This window comes from Macrobrachium nipponense, chromosome 19, assembly GCF_015104395.2.
Source record: "Macrobrachium nipponense isolate FS-2020 chromosome 19, ASM1510439v2, whole genome shotgun sequence".
NCBI classification, from domain to species: Eukaryota; Metazoa; Arthropoda; class Malacostraca; order Decapoda; family Palaemonidae; genus Macrobrachium; species Macrobrachium nipponense.
The window spans coordinates 56,497,509-56,514,559 of NC_061088.1; the positions used below are offsets into that span (position 1 = coordinate 56,497,509).

A 17,051-nucleotide genomic window follows, 5' to 3' on the forward strand; every position below is an offset into this window, starting at 1 on the left:
GGGGGGGGGGGGGCGCTGTGAGACCCCCAGAAAATTTTTAAATTAGAGGTCTTTTTAGGGGCACTGTAAAGTCTACAAGGGCATGTAAACTAAATAATATTGGTGGTTTAACATTTTAAGCATTTGAAAGCAATTAAGGTGTCATGTATGGATCCCATAAAATATTTGGTGGACACGCTTACCCTAGCACTGTACATATAGAATTTGTGCGTTATTGATTTTCAATACAAATGTATACATGTGTAAAATCACGAGCACAATTTTCTTATACATGAAAGAAAGCCCCTTAAATCCCTTGGAATCTCTCTGCCTTATCTGTTAAAAAAAATATGATACAACTGGGAGGTAGGATTTTGCCCCTTCTCAGATATACAGTAATGATAATATAATGATGATAATAATGATAATTCACAATGACAATATAATAACAATGAGTGTGATATTTAACCATATTTATTATTTTGGGGGAGATAGAGTATACTGTGTCCCCCCCTAACTCAAACTTGAGGAGACGCGTCTCCCCCGTGAGGTACGCCCCTGCATGCATTACCATGTTTAATACATAATTGTGTATTACTTTATTTAACACACGTTATGCAACCTACAGTGATGCTCAAATCTCATACGACGATTCTTGTTGTATCGTTCAGATTTTCAGACTTAATGTGACGTTGCCAAATAATGTCTAACTTTTTATTTATTTATTTATTTTTATTTAATTATTAATTATTTTATTATTTTTTTATTATTATTATTATTATTATTATTATTATTATTTTATATTCTTATTATTATTATTATGATTATTATTTTATTATTACTTATTGATTATTTATTTACATTTCTAATATACATGTCGAAAAGTTTCGAATTCACAGCTAGCATTATATTCTTGAATATGATCCTCTTTTATGTATTGGTATAATTCGTAATCTGTGTGAACTGATTTTATTAGTATTATTTTTTCTTTCTTTTACGTTGCATAGTTCAAAGTGCGGTGTGATAAGGTTGGCTTAACATGCCACCAATGACAGCGCACTTAACTTGCTCTTCGGGCCGGTCTCCGCAGCATTATAACAGTAGACCTAGCATAATAAGCTCAACAGTTATTAGCAACATTTTCAAAATAAGAATATGAACTGCAGCGAGTATCTTTGAATGCTGAAGTTTTTGGCTGTTTTTAAGCTGCCTGTATGTTGCAAAATTATTTATAGGACTAAAAAAATTATCTAGTGATCTGAGATGCAATCTGTTACTAATTAATTTATTTGTAGAGATTACCTGTTCTCTGAGGAATAATAGATGATGATTATTTATTATATGGAGATGATGGCTATTAATCGAAATATCTATTAGGATTGATATCAAGACGTATCGAACACTTGTTTTTTAACTGGCTTAAAATATTTTCTTGAAAAGTCTCTCTGCTCGCTTTTGGTGTATAATTTATTCTTTCATAAAGTGCAAAAATGCGTAGATAACCTCATTTACTTTCTGGCCAGAAATTGTTAATATAAAGAAGTGAATACTTTGACAAAAGAATAATTGCATAAGCGAATATTTGCTAGTAAGCCATCATTTTTGAAGTGCTTAAGAAATATATCATTAATAATTTTTTTTGTATGAAAATCCAAATATATATTTCTCTAACAAATATAAAATAAATGTTTTTAAGATAATTTCTTTGTCGCTACTCATTGTAGACCTACGTATGTTACACCAGGTGGTTCTCGTTGCACCACCACTAGAATGGTGGTGTCACACAGCTCTACTCACACTGATATCAGTGGGCGCATTCTACTTCTGTATTTACATGTTTACATTTTTTTGGCGTTGAGGCGTAAAACAAATTCAGATTTTATGGTTGCTTTGGAAGCTATATTAATGTTATAACTTTTTTTTTAATTTTTTATTTAACAATTGAACTGAGGTTTGATGACGATTTAGTTTTGGTCAAATGCATTAGCGATGAGTGAACGAAAGTTTTGAAAATGTTTCATGTTTATTCGTAAATTTAGCTACAAGTGACATTTTCTTACAGTTTTGAAATATATGGCAGACTTCACTTTTATGGGACATATTATGGCTTTATGTATGCAATAATGTTTTTTTTTTGCATTGAAATATATAAATATGGAGTGTGTTAGGTTGCCATTTAGTGAATTTTTAGCAAAATCCTGTGCAATCATGTAGCATCAGCTCCGAGCATTGCTGTGTATAGATATTTTACAGCAACAACTCTAATAATTAATTATAAGAACTTACATGCTGCTTTACAGTGCCAATCTTCCAGCCACCGCTGCTCAACGTTCATCTCGTAAATAAAGATAGAGCGAATACTCAAATTGACAAAATAATACTAAGACCGAATTATTATAGGCCTACAGAATGTTATTTATATGAAACAAAGTATTTGTATAATATAAATGCAAATGATATAGAAAGGAAAAAATTATTTATCAATTTATCACGATAATTTATAATACGGTTCAATAGTAGCCTACTATGTGTAGACTATACAGTTATTATCAGGGCTTGGCCTTCCCTCTCCCCACCTGTCAGGGTGTGTCTGTCGGGGGTAAACCCCAACTAAAATGTCTGTCATTACCACCACAGTATTCTAGGATGTGCAGTGTTACTGTAGTGTAAATTTTACTTGGTATCTCCTTAGTTGGATCCAGATCCAATTAACCCGCCCTTTTCAGTGCGTCTGTCAGAGGGGAGGGGGGTTGAACCTACCCACCAGTAGGTATGTCTGTCACTGGTCCACAGATATATTATATACTACTAGTTCCATTTGTATCTCATCTAGACCAAACATCTAACAAGCAATAATGGTGCTTGTTAAGTAAGCCACCCATATACTTTCGGCAGACGGTCAGTTTCACAGTTTACAAGTCTAGTACTTCTAAATACCAATAAGTGTTACAGTTGGTATCTCGTTCGTTGCATCTCAATGGTCCGGGCTGCTGCTTGAAGTGGGTGGACAGATGAAGTGAAAGACTATATAATTGTTAACAGTTCTTCATAATTAAAAAACGAGAACAGGAAGGCCAACTCCTCCCCACAGCATCCTCAATCATTTGCAAACCATCTGTCACAGTTTATTCCTTGGTTTAGGTTATGCTGGCGATGTCTGCGTATGATTCGGAAACGCTCACTTCGTTCGGACTGAGCAACTACGAAACCAGAATTCCTGCCTTCTAGTTCCCAGTTTTGGATTCGGTTTTAATTTTCTGATGAATTTATAGATATCACACATACCCAGAGATTAATGTAGTATATAACCTTATCTGAAATCAGTTTTTCTATAGTCAAACCAAAATGACTACGAACATGGCTGTTATTAGCTGCATGCCGGATTTCTTCCGACTTACAATCAGAGTATCAATCAGACTACAATTATAATGTCTGCTTCCCTCGATTCGGCTGGCTTCTTTCATCCAGTCATCTAATCCTATTTATCCCTCATCCAAGGGCTTCATTTCCAGAAGAAAGAGACCGTCCGGGACAAGGCCGACTTCATTTACAATCTTTGAGAAGCCAATAATAGTATTTTTTTTTTTATCGCATTTCATATTTTCGTCACTGAGCCTGGGCTACATATTGGGTAATTGGATAATTCATTTAGACGGGTAGAAACAAAATCATCCATAACCTACCCTGTTATAAAAAGCCGCTCAATGTAAGATCTCAAATCATCATTTACTATACAGCTTTCTTTTCTCATCAAAGCTCGGGTCTCTCGCTTATTTTACGTCATCAGTGTTAGGAACGCATAACAATATAAGGAAGATACGGTAGTTTCAGACATCCAGGTGCCATATCCCAGCTTAGGTCAAGGGTTTCTGTGAGGGGGCACGTGTTAAGGTCGAAAACGTACATGTTCGTAGCGATTTCGGTTTGACTATATATATATATAGGTCATCGATCTTTTTTGTCTGTCTGCACGAAAACTCTTTCAAATTATCCGTCATAGTTCCTCTTTATGACCTGCCTATGCTTTTCTGGTTGAACTTTCCAAAATTTCATTTCAGTGCAGGTGTGTCGGCCTACTTCAATATAATATTCTTCTCTAACGAACCCAAATCATCTCCTCCTTCAGGTTGGGAGAAGCGGCGGAGGCGACGAAGACGGGGAAGTGCTCGACACAGACATCAAGAACTCCGTCAACTACGGCCCCGACTGGCTCTTGGTCGCTGCTGCTTTTGATCGCCTGGCTGTCCTCTGCTTCCTCGTCACGTTCGTCGTCATGCTCATCGCCTATGTAGCGCCTGTTTAGATCTAACCAAAGTTCCTATGAAAGAAAGAAGAGCCTAGTTTCCTTGGATGAGAGTATATAACTGTTTTGTTGAAAAAAAAAAAAAAAAAGTTTTCGTTGCAGGTTTCTACTGTGAGGAAATCCGTAGCCCAAGTTATTTCTCGACTTCATATTTTGACTCAGTATTAAATTAATCAGGCATTAATCACATGGACAATTAAAACTTCCGGACAGTTTGTCGTCCAGGAACATTGTTCCAAGTACCTACCTACTCATCGGCATTGGTCTAGACTTTCAAAAATGAATATGCTTATTATGGATGGCAGTATCATGTTAACAATTGGCTACTAATGCGTCCACGTCAAGTTTATTACAATAGCTCTTCATTCTCTTGTTGCAGAGAGTTATGTATATCGTCTTAACAAGACAGACATCTAGAAAAGTTCAAGATGACTGCAGTTTTCCCTCCTTTTCGAAGTGGTTCCTTTGTTTTAAAGGCGGCAGGGTTACTTCTAGGATTAATTCCGCAGTGACAAACACTTCTCAGCGACACTAATTGACTATTATAAAGGGGGTTGAATGCCCTACCTGTCTTAAACACGTAGTTTATTGCAAAGAAATTGTGCTGGAAAAATATATTACCGTACTCTTCAATATAGAAAGTATTCGCTATGTTCAGGTTTCAAAGCAGACTTGCCAACTTCTTTCCTGTAAACATCGTATGTCAGTTGACCCTTCACCAAACTGACTACCTAAAATTGCGGCAAAGTCTTCAGTGATCAAAGGTGCACAGCACTATTGTATGATTTAGGCTGTTGATCTGTATTCGGGATCTCGTTATGTCTGAATAAAAGAAAATTATTACAAAAATATTTTATTTGAAATATATTTCCGTATTGATTATATTATAGAGTTATGAATGAAAAAATAATCTGATACTTTAATAACCAGCAAGATTTTATCTAGCCTTCTTAGGCGCATAAAAAAAAAAAAAAAAAAAGACTAAAATTGTCACAAAAGCAGTTTGCTTTTGTCGTCAAATCAGGTTTCGCCGATACAAACCCCCTCACCGTACCTTCCAGCCTTCCTTCGCCCTTCTTCGAACCTTCTTTTGACTACCAGCAAGCTATCTTCGGCCATTCCTTCGACTACCAGTGCGCATTTGTTGAACCTTCTTTCAGCCACCAGCCTCCTTCAAACCTTCCTTCGACCACCAAGGTGCCTTCTTTGAACCTTGTTTTTGACCATCAGTGTGCCTTCTTCAAACCTTCTTTTGACCACCAGCAAGCTATCTTCAATCATTCCTTCGACCACCAGTGCGTATTCGTTGAACCTTTCAGCCACCAGCATGCCTTCTTAGAACCTTCCTTCGACCACCAGTAGAGCACTTTCTTTGAACCTTCTTTTGATACTAGTGTGCCTTCGTCGAATCTTCCTTCGACCAAAACCAGCTCGCCTTCTCGACAACTGTATTTTTATAAGCTTTAATCACCTTTCTTCATTTGGTCTTAGAACTACGCATTAACGCCAATGTTGCTTTCTTTCTAGATGATGGTCGATATCATCGCCTTTCGTCATCTTTGTCTTCAGATGCTACCTTTTTTGTCCACCTTCAAAGGCCGGAAGTGAGTGTAGATGCAGGTGAATGTCAAAAGGCATAGACCGACACTTATTGTGCAGGTGTACAAAATAATCGAGGCTCTGTATGACCCAGTGGCTTGCCGCAAGACTCCTGTGGGATGTTGAAAAAACTCTTACATTTTTAGATCTTACATCATTCGGGATAAGTATGAAGCTGCTGTAAAAACCTTGTATATTCCTAATGTAAAAGTAGCAGGAAGAAAAAAAGCAGGACCCTCTGAAGGTTGGTGGTCTTAACCTCTTAAAATATATATCCATAACTATCTACAATAGATACATGAAAAAAAGCGAAACAATATTTAAGGTGTTTATGATAGAATTATTTCATTTGAAAACAGTCTCACCTCCCATTGGACCTATAAAGGTATAGGCCAACGCCCGCAAGAGTTGGCTGATTCCATACACAGACTGCATCTTTTCAATGCCTAAGACACGGATAATGATGTACACATCCAAAACATACATGATACCGAGACCAATTCCTACAGAGCCCATCGTCAGCAGCACTATGGTATAGTATCAGAGCCCAGCACTAGCGCTGAAATAGGTAAGAGGTGATGTCATCAGTGGGTAACTAGTGTCCATAGAAAATCATTGATTTACAAGGTGTACCAAGAAAGAAGTCATTTTAAGATAACCAACTTCAAATGGTTGGGAACTTAGGTTTTAATCTGAATTCAATAAAAGTGCACAAATCTCCCTCACCATTGGGTGCGAGAATGGCAATGATCTGAGCCACGGCGTACAGCAGCCTTACATTCAGCCAAGGAAAGTCTATCACGGTTGCACACACAGCTCGAGTGCCATGTCAGTGAAAGCTGCCACTGACACTGGCCACGAGGCGTCCTGCAAGTTGTACCCAGCGTCATTCAAGAGGAAAGGCACCAATGCCTGTGAAAGAAAAGACTAATTTAGCAGCGCTGTTACAAGCCAGCGACTTCAGTCTAAACATTATTTCAAGATTCTCCTAAAAACACTGCATGATCAAGGATTTACCCGTAAACCAACACTAATTTTCTCTGAAACGGACATTCTCCGAGTCCTGAAGTCTTGCTGTGAAGAAAACTTCATAAATACACCTATTTAAGAGAAGTTTCAACCTTAAATCAATCACGTTATTCAATAGTCATCATTGCAAGGGTTATTCATCTGACAAAGAATATACAAGTTAGTCTTACAACGATATTGAGAAGTATGGTTATGGAGAGGCAGGTAAAAAGGGCTGTCGTGACGACCAGAGGATCACGAAACACGGAAGGTTTGAACTGTTGCAAGAACTTCTTCCAGATTCCTCCTCCTCCTTCCTTCTCTTGCTCGGCATCCTTACATCCATCACCAGCCTCACTTATTTGTCCCTGTGTTCAGGCAAAAAACATTAACTCCTATGAGACAGATTTTCTTTTTAACAAGGGCTTAAGATTTTAGACATCGATAAAGGAAGGACATCTGCTAAATAAACAGAAAAAGTGTCATTCTAGATATGCGATCACGAACCTCTTCCTGGTCCTGAGCAGCCTTTTTTTTCTTCATGTACAGCTCAATGGGTTGGAAAAACGCAGTTCCTGGGACAGCCAACATAAACACACAACCTGTAGTTATTCGTGAATAATTTTGACATCCAGTCCTGTGCTAAAACTACGTTTAAGACTATCATCACTACAATTTCAGTTAAAAGGCAAGATTTCTTATACCTAAGGTGTAGTGTAATGCGTATGTAAATATGATCAAAACAAAACTAATTGAACTCACGAAACCATTGTTTTATATCAGTTTATGAGCTTTTAATGTTATGTAAACCTCTACAAATCACAAAGTTACTAGTTTCTTCAAATTCCAAAAACACCGAACAGCAAAAACCCTTAGGGTGCATTACCTGCAATAATAGTCGCCCACTTGAAGGAGAAACGCTCTTGAAGTTCCGCTCCTAGCAGAGGCATCACTACGAATCCCAGAGATCCGCCAGTCACCATAATCCCATTGGCCAGACCCAATCGTTTTTTAAAGTATTGGGCAGATATGTGATAACAGCTGTTCATACAGATGCCGGCCCCCAAGCCTACGGAATATTGTAACTTACAGAAATGAATGCCTTTGTTATTGGCTACTTTCAAAATACAAATCAAGGGACATAAATTGAAAATAGAAACGATCGACATACAATGATATTCCGAAAAAGTATTATCAAACAAAATATGCAAATAAACTGAAGTACATAAACCAACGATATTGTAGACAATGCTATAGGTACACCGAGTTGCTTGGCACCCTCGCCTCGCCTCACAATGAAATAATATAGGGTGAGGCTACTGAAAACTTACTTTAAATTGTTAGCATGTGAAATGGACCAAGAACAAGGGGTTAAGTCTGGAGCAAGGGGGACTGAGATCGAGGTGCAAAAGTTACGTTAGGTTCTCAAAAAATTACTCATCACAAATTAATGGACCCTCCGTTTTATCCATCGGGTTCACAAATGCTGTATTGTCTCGTGACTTGCCTCAAATCACTTCAAAGACTAAGGTCGGCGTCGATTAAAATGCATTAAAAACACTAATTACCCATCAAGGACTACTTCGTGTCTAGGAGATGAGAGAGAAGGGCACTTCAGAGAGCGTCCTCTTCAGAATTTTCAAGTTTTTAACTACATTACTCTAAACAAATTTCTTAGTTTCACAACTCTGATGTACCAAACGCACCGCATGCAGTGTATTCCTCAACAATAAAAGACGTGGAATATAAGAAATAGCAAAATAATTTCAAATCAGAACCATCGCTTAAGTCTTCCCCGTCAGTCGTAACTCCACGCGAGTCATTACAATCGTTTATCCATTTCTAATAATCTCTAAAGTGACTAGATAGGAGGTTTTATCGACAAAACCCCTGCCGAGAGATTTTGTCGACAAGTAACAACATCGATAAAAGTTACCGGCAAAGTACACACAACACAAGATTTACTGGACATAAATGTCTCTTCAACACCTAGAGCGAATTGATGGGTGCAGACTGACTTATTTGATGACAAAATCCCTACTGTAACAAAGTCATTTTGTTATCCAAATGTAAAAAATAACGAAGACAACATGATGAAATGGATAAATAAACATAAAAGATAACTGCAACTATACCACTCAAAAGGGAGAACGTGAGGAGGAAGCACAGAGGATTGCTGGAGACCAGAGCAGACACCATGAATGACGAAGCTGCTGTCAACGCTGATATCATTGCCACGGGACGGTACCCGAACTTACTGCCCAAGAGCCCTGCCCACGGACCTTGAAGAGAAAAGAAACCCTTAGTTTGAAGATATGTCACTATGAGGCAACCTTAAAAACCTTTTCAAAATGATATCTTCCTTCCACTGAATCTCATTTATGTACACTGAATTGCAGAAGCTATATAGGCTAAAGTCAGTTATTTTTGTATAATGTAAATAAGGGTAGTTTTGAGAATGATGGGGACAGACATTACCTCGGAACAGAGGCTTGGTCCATGTTGAAGATGTTCCATGTTACTTGTGGGTGGGGACACTGCCCTGAATCAGTTAGGAAGGGCAGTTAGGAATAAGTTAGGTTAGGGCATGGCGTGCTGGCAAAGGTTGGATTTTTCTTTCTTTCTTTTATGCAGGCAGAACCTGTGTCCATCATTCTCAAATGGCCCCATAAATAAAAACTGAATAAGTTACACATACGAATACCCTGTAAACCAACCTGTCAAGTTCCGAGTCAGAGACTGAAGGCAGAAGATCCAGGCTGTTAAGGTGGCCGTTGCGCCAAGTTCCCGAAGCCTTGGTCCGAAGAAAAAGCCAAAGCAAGGCCCTTGAGTTGTAAACATCATCTGTTGGACATGTATAGTAGTTAGAAAAATTTCAACCTTGTTTTGAACATAAAAAGAGACAAAGGTTGTTTATGATGCCTTGTCTGACATCCATACTTTATATTAATGACCGAGCAGTTACAGAAATGATTTTTTAGAGAAACATCTGTGCTGTTGAATGATACAGCACTATCACAAGAATCTTAAGATGATCAAAAGGGAAAGAAAAGTCAACTCACGGCGCAGACAGCGTTTGCACAAACAATACTCCAGCCTCTCCATCCACCGTCAGGAGGTTCGTATCCTTGTGTAGGCTTGTTGGCATCGGCAGCTTCAACTACTGGGGAAAAAACACTTTCATAATAGTTAATGATTTAACAGGTGTGGCATCTGTTCTAATATCTAAAATGGGAAACGCTCCTCTCATGCTAGGACTTCCTAAAATGTTACTTTGTTTCCATCTTGACAAAAATATCCGGTAGAAAAGGAAATTCACACCATGTGTTCAAATAGCATTTTCCTCGCATTATGTAAGTGATATTAAAACCGTGACAGCTCTCCATGAAGAGTTTCAAGAACCTACCAAGGATACAGGAAAAGCATCAGTCCTTGGTAAAGTGGTCTTAAAAAGCATACCTATAATGTGTAGACTTCACTTAATTCATATAAAAACTTTGCTGAAGCCAAGTCCACTTCCACAGTTCAGGATCACATTCCAGTTGTGAAATTCCCGTCATACAGTCTTGCCTACTACCCTAAAAAGAAACATTTCTCACCTTGTTCCTTGTCCAATTCGGAAGTCACATCCGGCACCTTTTCTGGGAACAAAGCATCCAGGCCATCCACTCTGATGGATTCTGCAACCAGACCAAAATCGCTGCTGTCTCTGGAGGGTTCTTTCATTTTACCTGAAACCCACAAGTCCAAAACAGCTCAACCCTCAAGACTTCACACTAGACAGTGTTATAGCCTATTTGTTACTATTAGAAATTGTCCTACAATATTTTTCAAAAGTAGGAAAAACTGTTGAACTGCATATGATATTCGATGATCTTTGGAGGAGAGACGTTATGATTTCTGAGCGGAATGAACTGCTGAGCTCAAAGGGGAGTCACGTGATGACTGATTTTTCATTGTTGGAGGCTGTTTAATAACAAAGGAAAACATTCTGAATGTGTCTGCATTACTAAGACTATGATTGACAGAGTTCTTGGGTCTCCCACAGCGCCTTCTTTGGAAACACACACTAGGAAATAAAAACAGCAAACAGTAACAATAACAGTCTCTAAAGTTCACCCGATGAGTGGTATGTTGTTTTTTCAGTCAAACAATACTCTCTTTTACAGGCCGTTTTATGTGCAAGACCCCGTGCTGGCTATAGGCTATAAGGCCAGCTTCATCAAAACCAACCAATGTACACACTCAATTCACCAGAGTTGCACTCTTTCGTTAAGCGATTACCACAACAATAACCGCGAACTATCCCCCTTTTGCATCCATTATCCTTATGTCCATACGACACCTCAGTTGCTCTGTATGTTCCCTAACGTAAGGTAACCTCATCGGCAATCTGGTGTATAGCTTTGCAAATCTCTGTTCACGTTTTAAAATGAAGTGGATAGTCTCATTGCAGCAGATTTACGAATAGCAACTCTCTTTATCCTTACATCAAGGATAGAATTTAGAAAGTGGTCTCTGACACTAACTCCTCAACCACACTTCCTCATCACAGACATTACAGATATTTATTCTTGGATTTTATTTCCTAATCATCTTGCTGAATTCAGCACCCTCAGCATAGTTAACCCTCATTGCATCAGAAAAATTTATACCATCACAACCACCACCTGAGAGCAGTCGTATTAATAACAAGAATATCTTTACGATCATTTGCAGCCTCGGTTTTCTTCTCAGTCAATGTTTCCTGAAGCTTCTGGAGTTTTCATTTATGCTTTGCCTTGACCACATAAAGTTTCCTCCTTGTGGAGGAGGTGCCATCTTTTTCATCATGGTTCTCAGCATTTTCTATCGTTGGTTTGTCTAAGATATACGTATACAGATTCGTATGCAAAATTCTTTACTTCAACTACAATAGACCCTAGAACAATATTTCGTATGACTGTGTACAGTACTGATTCGCATACCTGTAAAAAAATGACTTAAAACAACTAAACGGGATAGAGAAAAAAAAATCAATGTGCTGCCTTAGCGTTTTCTCTCTCCGATGCAGTGTTATAAGCGAATACCACATGAAAAAGACAGGCAGAATATCAGTAACAAGCGCTTTTCAGTGTTTATTCACGCATCGTTGTGTGCCCCGACGACGCAGTAATATTCATTGGATGAGGAGTTTGAATGTGGCAGCACGTACTCGGCAGAGAGATCAACACTCCATGTTACTGGCTTACGAGTTCAAAACTTCAATGGACTTCTACCTTTAGCTATTGGGAGAAACTTTTTTCTAGAGATTTTCTTGCACCACTCTGCAATTTAGCTCGTCCGTTTTTATCAGACTGGTGCTTGTAGTGCGCAATAAGCAGTGACTGTTTTAGACTCAAAATTTGTTGCATTGAAATCCATCAAGTATTTTTCCATTCATGTACTGTACTTAAGAGAAGATAAAATCAAAACTCACAATCTAGATAAAATCAAAATTCAAAACCTAGAAGAAAAACTGTATGCATGAAAAACTAAATTAAGTACTGAAGAGACGCTAATATGCAAACAATGATATGAACCTCCCCCTCCCCCACAGCCCGCCACACGAAGCAACACCAACAAAACCATTATATGATTCTGACGACATCCTTAGGAAACGTTCAAGTGTTTAAACGCGCAGACCAATTCTTCAGATTAATGTTTAAGTGATTGTCCGAGAAGTGCTCTGCGCAAAGGCAAGCCCAGGGCGATGCTCAAAGTATATACGAAGAAGAGGAATAAAAAGGGAAATCAAATATTGTACAATTTAGAACAAGAACGGCCGGAACGGGAAGGCTCAAAATAATAACATTTCATAAGAGGACGTTACCGTGACAGAATAACCCCAACACTGAGCTTAGTTGGCTTTCTGTAAAAGCAAAATAAAATACAGAATACTTCTCACAGTCTTTAAAGCACTAAAATACGGTGAACCAACATATATGAGAAACTGCTTAAGCTTCTTTAGACCTGAAATTAATGTTGTGATTAGACATGCAAGTACAGCAAATAGGCTATTTGAACATTGCCCACCAAGATATACAGCAAAATACCGCCTGAAGTGAAGATCATACAAGAAAGCAAATTTAAAAAATGAACTAAAGACTCTCCTATTCTGCAGGAACTACGATACTGACGAGAAAACACCAAGATAATCATAATATATAAGAAGCTACTCACTTTGAAAAAGTACAAGGGCCCACCAGAGAGGGAATCATCCCTGTGGAGGGCTGTACGGAAAACCAAACAAGTAAACAAGTATAATAAAATGAATTACCCAGTGAACATCAATACAATTTACTGGAATGGAACTTCGCCAAACATCACTCTGACAAAGGAGGTGACCAATACCTGATTTCTCTTCTTCAAGATCAGGAGGGCTACTGTTCTTCACCGCGTCGTTGTGCCTTCTCCAAGCCTCCTTGCTGCTCCAAAGGCTCCAATTGTCCTCCACGTCCTTAAGGCTCTCGATTCTCTCCCACTTCAGAGCAGCTGTTTCGACGGACTCTGGTAGAACTGCGAATTCGGTGGGATTTCCACGAGGAGGGAGGAAGAAACCGAACGTCATCCTTTGACCTGAAATCGACAATACTTATTTCAGCTTCAGCCTTCAGCTGCACAAACGATAAGTTTCTCTGATAACAAATCTTTCAGCGACCCACACTCACTCCTCGGGAAATCCCGGGGCGTGTGGTACTGCCAAACAAGTCGGCGGCCTCCGGGGTCTGGCTGTCATGGGAGAACTTAGATAACTTTATTCACAAATAAAAAAATTCATGACATGCCATTTGAAGATAAACAAATTAGAGAGAGCAAAGTCTTTTATCAAGCTAGTGACTTATCATTGCATGATTCAGTAAACTAACAATGGTAACAGCGAAATGGGTAGATTTTTTTACCTAAATACCGCAGCCATTTCCACGAGCGCCGTGATTAGCATCATTCCAATGGGAATGAGTTAAAACAAACGACAGAAGACGCTCTTGATCTCGGTAACAGTAGAATTGCGATAGATTTCAGTATGGTTTTTGTACTAAGCATATTAGCAGACCTAACAGCACGGCTTCAAAACTTTCACGTTTGCAATCGACTTCACTTTTTACCTTTGAATGACCAAAACCAACAAGTCTTGAATGAATCAATCTATAGCAGTTTGTTTTAAAAGCAATGACTTTTGAATAAATACTAAAATATTCATCGAAATAATCTAGTTCTGAAGCGCGATTCAGATCACTTGGCAGTAGGCAATTGCCTGGTGAACAGGTGGGGGTAATTAATTTTAGGCAATAACTCCGCACGGACTGCAAGGAACACTCCCGCGAATACACCAGCCACTATAGGGATTGGGTCGTCAAATGGATTTCGTCATGTTTATAGTATTACAGTATTTCCAAACCTTCTTGCCATTTGGGGAGGGCAAGGGTAGTAAGTAGCGCTGCCAAATCAAACTTTCTCAATCAATTTTAGTATTTGAAAGCACTACAGACCTAAACAATGCTAAAATAATCATAGCCAAATTTTGTGTTTACCATATTAAAGTATTTTGTAACATTTTGCACTGGGTAGCGACGTAAATATTGGTTTTGCTCTTAAACGTGGCACAGATTTTGAGGTACGTTGTCAGTTCTCTTAAAAAAGGATTGACGTCCAAGCTAAGCTGCCCTTGGGGCATGGGGGCAGGGAGAGGTCGAATTCGGATTTAGGAAAATGACGAGTATGGAAATAAATCTCTATTATCAATTAAAATAATACAGGATTGTGTAGTGGATTTTAAAGTGCAAAGCAAGTAGTGTGAAGTGTGAGTACTTTTCTGTGTATAAAGGTGAAAAAATACTTATCGTTAATGTAAGAAAATAAATAAAAAAATAAATTTCTCCAAGCACATACATAATATTATTATATATATATGAATAGTATATCAAATGAGATATATCGAATAGTACATATATATTCTATATATATATTATATTATATATATTAATATATATATATATAAATAGTAGAGAGATTAAGAGAGAGAGAGAGGAGAGAGAGAGAGAGGAGAGATAGAGAGAGAGAGAGAGAGAGAGAGAGAGAGAGAGACTCATGGTCAATGTAAAAGGAGGCAGCGATTATCTTAAGATCAAATAAAGGTTTAACTTTAATTTCCTCAGATACAACAAAGGTCTGGACGACGCGACATGAGGGAAAAAAAACATTGGCTGGAGTTGCTATCGTGTATTATACTTCTCTTTTTTTTCTATCGTCAATAATTGCAAATGAAATTTCTAAAAATGTTTTGTTACCAGTTATGATATTTGCACTCTTTCTATTGTTTTTCTATTGCTCTCGTCGTATCTTTAAGTCCAAATACGCTCGGGATTTACCACGGATGTTTTGGAGAGTAAGCTCAAACCAACATTACTATTGCTCCTGAGGACACGGATTAATTCAAAAGGAATAAACGCGGTCATTTCCAATACAATTGGCAGCGTAGGAGGAAAAGCCTAAAACAACTATAATTATAGGAGGTTTGGAAATAGTAGGTATAGGCCCGTGAGGTTAAATTCACACTACCCGCAAAAAATAACGGCGATTTCTTAATAATAAGCAAACCAAATACTATAGGAAACTCACGGTCTAGATACAACTCTGGACCGTGAGGAAACTAATTTCCAAAGAAATACCCGACGCGGAGTTATAACCTCGATCTACCCAGGTGGGGGCCAAGGTCACTCAATGGGTGGGACACTGAAGAATTTATTCTGAGCACTGCTTGAAACTCTATAGAATAGAAAGGAACATCATCAGCCTAGTAAGAAAACCTTCAAAGGCGCCTCTATTTTGCTTGCAGGAATCAAGAGAACTTGGATTCGATTCTCAAAATGTAACGTATCTATCATCCAAACGCTCAAACACTGCTGTTAGGGAAGGCTGTAACTGGTTGCATTCATATTTGGAGTTTGACCAGTTTTTAAATCATAGCTTATTAAAGGTTGAATGAAGGGGACAAACTGCCGAGCGATCACTTCAAGGGTAACAACTATAAAATATTTTGTTACGGAAGGTAAATGAACTACTGCTACTTCTATGTTAAATAAGCACAAATTCGGGCCACAAATTCAGTGCGGTTAGGTTTCAGATCAGTTCATGAACACGAGATCAATAGGTACAGTTACCATTCAACTAAAATTTTGTAAACATTTATGTTCTTGACATTTCACCTGACAGAAAATTAAGATCGATATCCTGTTCACCGAGACGCTATGGATTAACAAATTGTAGTTAGAGATATTTCTCACCTTGTATCACATACTGCTAAATTAAGACATTTTACGGTCCCTGCACGTAATTCTTAGCCCTTCGAACTTCAGATCTTCAAATTTTCATCTAAAGTAATTACAGATATCAGTCTCATATATACACGAGGATACCAGTAGGTTCCAAATCAAGTCTCCGAACTTGGCTCTCATTACACAAACTCCCCTTAGCTCTCGAGGTATCTCCCATTGCTTTTCAACTGCAGGATCAGTCAGTCAGTCAGCAGCTGCAGACTTGCCTTCAACCTTCCACACAAATCGTTAAACGGAAACATTTATTGTCCCCAACACATAAACCTGACTGGCCAACAACCTTCAAATTTGAGTGAGTTACCTTTGGTGGCTGAGTCGAGACGTCGTTGCTGAAACGCAGTTCGTTGTCTAAAACCTGAGTGACGAATAAAAGATTATGTTGACTAATGTACTCAACTGTCTGTGTCCTCCTAGTCATACACTAGAGAATAGAAGGAAACTCTACACAATGGCGTCAGTGTCCTGACCCCGGGGAAGCCCGGAATGACAACTGGTGCGACCAGCCAACCTCTTAAATAGCAGTCTCGTGACCCCCAAGGGTCCGATCGCAGGTTCAAACTTGAAAATGAGCTGTCTTCTAATGTAGTCTGGAGGCAGCTGTTTACTCTCTCTCTCTCTCTCTCTCTCTCTCTCTCTCTCTCTCTCTCTCTCTCTCGCGCGCGCGCGCGCGCGTGCGCTGTCACCTCATTGGCAGTAATAGCAATTTAATAGAATGTTATCATGATTACTTGTTTTAGTATTAGTGTTATTTCAAGATCATTGTTTCGACCATAGTTAAGGAACTTGAACAAGAGAGGCTCTGTTCGAAT

At 38.6% G+C, this 17,051-nt stretch overlaps 2 protein-coding genes across 5 annotated transcripts in view; one reads left to right on the plus strand and one right to left on the minus strand.

Annotated features, from left to right (window-relative positions):
• Positions 1-5,091, plus strand: part of LOC135217246 (neuronal acetylcholine receptor subunit alpha-6-like) — a 61,983-nt gene extending 56,892 nt beyond the window's left edge. The window contains exon 8 of the mRNA XM_064252975.1: positions 4,106-5,091. Coding sequence (XP_064109045.1) covers positions 4,106-4,282 — 177 coding nt within the window. The 3' untranslated portion in view covers positions 4,283-5,091. The remainder of the gene's footprint in view (positions 1-4,105) is intronic.
• Positions 5,092-5,119: 28 nt separating this feature from the next.
• On the minus strand, positions 5,120-16,779 carry LOC135217214 (monocarboxylate transporter 3-like). Of its 4 annotated transcripts, none has more exons than XM_064252956.1 (12): positions 16,544-16,779; positions 13,262-13,486; positions 10,489-10,620; positions 9,952-10,052; positions 9,607-9,733; positions 9,025-9,171; positions 7,776-7,958; positions 7,397-7,464; positions 7,081-7,257; positions 6,608-6,793; positions 6,247-6,440; positions 5,120-5,993 (listed from the first exon to the last, which is right to left on the minus strand). In XM_064252956.1, exons 2-10 carry the CDS (start codon positions 13,476-13,478, stop codon positions 6,680-6,682), a joined length of 1,266 nt encoding a protein of 421 aa, XP_064109026.1. In that variant the 5' UTR covers positions 13,479-13,486; positions 16,544-16,779; the 3' UTR covers positions 5,120-5,993; positions 6,247-6,440; positions 6,608-6,679. The 4 variants fall into 4 exon arrangements, with proteins under 4 accessions (XP_064109026.1, XP_064109024.1, XP_064109017.1 ...); XM_064252954.1 differs by having other exon boundaries at positions 7,397-7,491; positions 9,952-10,049; positions 16,544-16,775; XM_064252947.1 differs by having other exon boundaries at positions 7,397-7,491; positions 16,544-16,775.
• Positions 16,780-17,051: the final 272 nt, after the last annotated feature.

Coding starts and splice junctions, on each gene's coding strand:
- LOC135217214 (XM_064252947.1), bottom strand. CDS start 13,478: ATGACGTTCGGTTTCTTCCTCCCTCCTCGTGGAAATCCCACCGAATTC. Junction 10,621..13,261: donor TCTTGAAGAAGAGAAATCAG/GTATTGGTCACC, acceptor TGTGGGTTTCAG/GTAAAATGAAAGAACCCTCC. Junction 7,492..7,775: donor GTGGGCGACTATTATTGCAG/GTAATGCACCCT, acceptor GAATAACTACAG/GTTGTGTGTTTATGTTGGCT.